The following is a 5,539-nucleotide window of genomic DNA, read 5'->3' on the forward strand; positions in this document are numbered from 1 at the left end:
ATGTCTAGCCTCGTCACTACTTCGTCGGGGTTAGGCCAGGCACTTACCAGCACATGGGGTCGGTTGTGCTGATGCTACACTTCTGTGCTTTTTGCACAGATTACGGTACCGGAGCAGCTCTTGGACCACAGCAGTAGTTGATCGGGAGCCCTCTTCAGTCCAGGGACTTACGAGGTAGCCTAGCTGGCGCTCGCAGGCCGAAGTCTCTTTCCATATTTTCTGTTTGCTTCATTGTACCGAGACAGACATTATGTATTTTTTTTCTATTCAGACTTGTTTGTAGCACTCTTTAGTAGTTCGTGAGATAGCGACTCCAATCTTGGGTAGTGAAATATTAGACTTCTGCATTTTGGGTTACTAGTTGTTTATGTGTTAAAAGACTTCCGCATTTATTTAAAGGCTCGATATTTTATTATTGTTATGTTGTTATCCGAAAATGTTTAAATGTTTGGCTTGCCTAGCTCCAACAGTAGGCGCCATCACGACTCCCGATGGTGGGAAATCCGGGTCGTGACATGTAATTGATAAGTATTTCTTAAACTTTTTAACAATTTTATCTTTTAACGTATTATTTCAATTTTGAACTTAACATTCTCGAATGGTAAATTTTTTATAGTCCATAAATGTAGTAACTCAAACAAAGTTCAAATCAATACTAATGCTATCAAAAGAAATTCAATTCAAGACTAGGAATGATGATAGTGTTGGATATCTATTTTTTAGTTTTACATTGATTTGTAATGAAAATGCATAACTTAGTTTATCTTTTTCTTTAATCCTTAGTTATGTAACTAATAAACCAATAGTACTTATTAGCTTATTTATTTTAGCATGACCAATATAGTATTTTTAGGTATTAATTAGCAGTATTTGCTTTATGCAATTTTATTATCTTTGTTATTGGATATATTAGTATAATGCTATGATTTATCTCATATTATTATATTATTTTCTTGAAAAATACGTTATATAGTTGTATCTTACTAGGACTAAAGAAATATTTGGAGCACAAGTTACATAGCTAGCGTTTGGCCATAGATCCCAAATTTATTTTGAAAAATCTGATTTGGGTGAAGTTTGGTTTGAAGATGAAAATGTGTTTGGACATACGTTTTCAAAACATATTTTCCAACTTTATTTTAGAAAAACATGTATATAATTCTCAAGTTTTGGGATTTTGGCCCAAAATCAACTCAATAGCTGATTTTGGGATTTGAAATTTGGGATTTGGGATTTGGCCAAAATATGGGCAAAATTTATGGCCAAACATGAGTTTTGAAAATAAATCCCAAATTTATTTTGGCAAAACTCATGGCCAAACGGGGCCATATTTTGTGTTATGAAGACTTTATCGGAAAAAAATCCGAAAACCGAAAAACCGAGAAAAACCAAGATTGAAAAATCCGACATCATTGGTTTAGTTTGGTAATTGAAAAATCCGAACCAACCTGGCCTATGTACACCCCTAGCCGAGGGTCTATGAGAAACAACATCTCTGCCTTCACAGAGTCGGGATAAGGTCCAATATATTATTCTCCCCATGGTCCACTTGTGGAAACTCACTAGATTTGTTGTTGTACATGAATGAATCGCTAGAGTGAATATGGCTGTCCAACGGGACGGGCCGTCCCGTCCCGTCCCGCTAAAAATTAAACGGGATGGGCCAATGTTACGCGGGACACGGGACGGGACGGGACGGGACGACCGTTTCGTCCCGTTTGTCCCGTCCCGTTTCGTCCCGTCCCGCCACCGTCCCGTTTAAATATCGTCCCGTCCCATTAATTTCGTCCCGTCCCGTCCCGTCCCGTCCCGTTGGACAGCCATAATGCACACTATCAAGTTACTTAGATTCAATTATATGTCATTGTCTATGCATGAATCATTAATTTGCGAAAGTGGCTAAGTGACCTGCTAAAACTGATTAATTTCTAGTAGTTAATAGTCATGGGCGGATACTAATATAGGAATACCGACTTCATCTGAATCCAGTACTTTCGACATGAAGTACAAATTTATACATAAAAATCTAGTAAAATTACAACAAATAGTAATTATGAACTCATAACTTATGGAGTTTAAATCTCGGATCCGCCAATGTTTATAGTATGAACATATTGTATGTTGTAGTAACTTATTACTCCCCAAGTACAACCATATTGTTTGTTACTGATATAACTTGAGTGCTGCCGTATTGCACATATTTCATGGCAGTCATATTGTTTACTCCGATGAGCTTTTGAAAATCGAAACCTTGAGATTGAGAACTTAAATATATTTGCTGCCCAAGAGAGTTGTACTAGTGCTATAATTTATGCAGATTCCTAATAATTAAGTACATCGAGTTTGGGTACTTGACTTTGTCAGTGGGATGCCATAATAAAGATGACTAATTTCGAAGACCATTCAATTTCTAGGAAGTAGTATATCAATGACCAAACAATACTAAAAATTTGATTAGATTAAATAAATGAATTCACATTTAACTTAAAATGACAGGACTGTTTAGACTCCTCCTTATTAATTGGACTTAATCAATTCATGGTAGTTATGAAATCAAAAGAAAAACTAAAAGAATTGAGATGGTTACAGTAAACTATTGAAGTATGGCACTCCGGTCTGTGGCAACCAATCATCTCCAACTAGAAAACCAGATACTGTAAAATTAGCAGCATCAGTAGCATTCAACATTTGGATTGCAGGCCATGTAACTCTGCCTGTTGTATTTGATCCCAGTCCAGTGTTATTAAACTCAGCATAATAAGACGTGTTTAGCGCGAAATCTCCAGACCAATCATGCCAACCTAATGGATGAATAAAACCATCCATATAAGATTGCATATAAATCGTCCTCGAATACTCCTTCCATGGCCTACCAAGATATGTTTTAGTGCTACTATTGCTAAATGCCAAATCATCTGCAGGTCTAACTGTGCAATTATGGATTGAAATTCCAGTGTTTTGATTTATGTCTGTTCTGCCTTGAGCCGTTATTGCATTGAACTGATTGGGCAAAGGGAGACGTGGATACAAGTTGCAATTCTGGAAAACAGCAGCTGCATTGCCAAATATGAAATCGACAGTGCCATATATGTCACACTCTCTGTAAAATTGCCTAAGAGAGTGTACGTATAATGTGTCTTGGTATGCCTCGAAACTGCAGCTATAGAATGTGGATAAATCAGCACCGTTTCGGACTGCAACTGCTTGATGCTTAATTGCTCCTGCTGTGTTTTGGAACGTAATGTCAACTGCAACGAATCCTACACCAACCACAGCTGAAGAAGTAGACACAAAACTATTGTTAAACAACCATGCAACAAATTAAGTACAAAATTAAATTTTAGAAAAGGTAGAGTTGTTCCTTGATGACTTCTAGGCGAGAAGTTCGAAATGTGATATTAGTCTCTTTATAATGTATGTGAAGGTTGTGTATGCAACCCTCTTCCAATCAGAGACGTATGCATATTTCAGATATAATGAGTTCAATCTTTAATATTCTTACCAATAAACCGGTAATACTTTTAAAAGTATGAGATTTGAATTTAACATTTATTGAAATTTTAGTCATTAGTGTAGGTAGAGGTAGATGGATCTCATATGTCATGGATTCAACTAAATCTTGTATTTTATAGATATAGAATGTATGTTCAATTAATACTTTATTTTGAATTCATAGTTTCAAAAAGTGCTCATTAAGTTTTAATTTTCCATCCGCCTATTTGTACATTTGAAAAGGTAAGAATATAATCTAGATACTTACAAAATGTGGAAGAGTTGAATGTTGTCCATCCATCAACAAAGCTATGATTGCCTGTAATGATGGTTCGATTAATGCCATCACCAATCATCATCAAATACTTCTTGTTTTTTGCAATGGCAACATACTCCTCGTACACACCTTCTGTTATGTATATAAGGAAATACCCTGCATCAACCTTGGTATTATTTGGTGCAGCAGCCACTGCATCATTAATTGTAGTGAAATTCCCACTTCCATCTTGATTGACAATCACAATGTCACTCACGTTAACTTGGTCATTATTTTCCTCCTGCAAAAGCTTTCTCCTGCTTACGGTTTCCAAAATTGCTTGGTTTCGTGCAGACATTTGGAACGATAATCGACCATTTTTTAACATCTGTTTTTGTCTAGGTTGACGAATTTTCGGTCCATTTTTCTTCTTTGGAACCCACCCTTTTGTGAATAAAGCTAAAGAAACACTATAAAGTTTAGTGTCATTAGAAAGTGGAGCAATTAAGCCATTTCTAACACTCCAAGCAGAGGATGTTGCTTGAAGACCATCTAAACAAGTTTGTGTGTTAGTCAAAATTGCACTGAGCATTGTTTGCACATCGTCAGCTTCTAAAACTGGCAGAATTTTGGATGTCACGTTAACAGTTTTAAAAGAAGTTGACAAATAATCCATGTTAAGCCCTGCTAGAAATTGGCAATCCTCTAGTGCACGGACAGCAGTGATTGTTAATTGTTTGGATTTTCGAAGGTATTTTTGGATAAGGGACAAGAATTTACGAGCTGAAGATAAAGATTTTCGGACGGATTTTCGACCATAGGCATAGACATTTTCATTGGGACTCCCTGTTGGTGGAAGAACAGATGATCTACAGAAGGAAGGATAAGGAGTGGATTTGCAAATAACAGAGGGAGGTACAGGGGTATTTGGAGGAACATCAGCAGCAAAAGAATGAGAAAATAAGATTGGAATAAGTAGAAAAAGTGTAGTGCAAAAAAGGGTGAAATGAACAAAAAAGAAGTTAGAATTTTTTGCCATGGCTTTTGGCATGCACATGAAATGGTGATTAATGTATGATTTTTTGTGCAATGGTTTGATGGATATTGGCATATATATATATAGCTAAAGAAATGGATAGCCAGCTTAGGTAAAAGCCTAGTTGTAATTCTTTTTGCTACGACGTGAAGAGGAACGGTGGCAGAAGACTTGAGAGTACGTAGTAGTAAAGTATTGTATAAAAATGGGATCAAAGTCAACCAGTAAATTGCATGGCCATTTTCTTGAAAGCGCGTCGATCTTGAAAATAGAGTAGTTGTAGTATTTGGTACTGGTAGGAATGCATTGATTGGGTTCCAACAAAGAGATGCAAATTTCTTGTCTTCTGCATTACTCCGAAGGGAGTATTACTTATTAGTACGTTCCGAGTCCAACTAGGAGCAGAGTACATAAATAATCTATTTAGGATTATGGTCATTATAATGTAGTAGATGCAGTTTGCTACTATTTGTTTGTGCATCATTTGTCAACGGAGTTAGCACATGCCAACTAGGTTTAGTTATATAAGCACTTCTTTTTAAGAGGGTGTTTGGATTGACTTATTTTAAGTGTTTATTGGCTTTTAAGCCCTTTTTTTAGTTTTTGTGGTGTTTGACAATGATAAAAGGTGCTTAAAAGCACTACTTTTAGGCATAGAGGGTGTTTGGCTAAGCTTATAAGCTGGTCAAACTAGTTTGTAAGCACTTTTCGGCTTATCTACGCGTTTGGTAAAGTCAAAAGTGCTTACAAGCCAA

At 36.4% G+C, this 5,539-nt stretch overlaps 1 protein-coding gene across 1 annotated transcript; it reads right to left on the minus strand.

Moving 5' to 3' along the window:
- Window positions 1-2,425: 2,425 nt before the first annotated feature.
- Window positions 2,426-4,864, minus strand: LOC109216439 (probable pectinesterase/pectinesterase inhibitor 41). The gene is made up of 2 exons (XM_019380588.1): window positions 3,761-4,864; window positions 2,426-3,275 (listed from the first exon to the last, which is right to left on the minus strand). Exons 1-2 carry the CDS (start codon window positions 4,857-4,859, stop codon window positions 2,584-2,586), a joined length of 1,791 nt encoding a protein of 596 aa, XP_019236133.1. The 5' UTR covers window positions 4,860-4,864; the 3' UTR covers window positions 2,426-2,583.
- Window positions 4,865-5,539: the final 675 nt, after the last annotated feature.

The sequence above is a fragment of the Nicotiana attenuata genome, unplaced genomic scaffold, assembly GCF_001879085.1.
Source record: "Nicotiana attenuata strain UT unplaced genomic scaffold, NIATTr2, whole genome shotgun sequence".
NCBI lineage: Eukaryota > Viridiplantae > Streptophyta > Magnoliopsida > Solanales > Solanaceae > Nicotiana > Nicotiana attenuata.

What these genes read in the sequence shown, in the direction of transcription:
- LOC109216439 (XM_019380588.1), bottom strand. Translation starts at nt 4,859, where the DNA reads ATGCCAATATCCATCAAACCATTGCACAAAAAATCATACATTAATCAC. An exon ending in ATTCAACTCTTCCACATTTT is followed by an intron (nt 3,276 to 3,760) that starts GTAAGTATCTAG and finishes CTACTTCTTCAG; the next exon opens with CTGTGGTTGGTGTAGGATTC.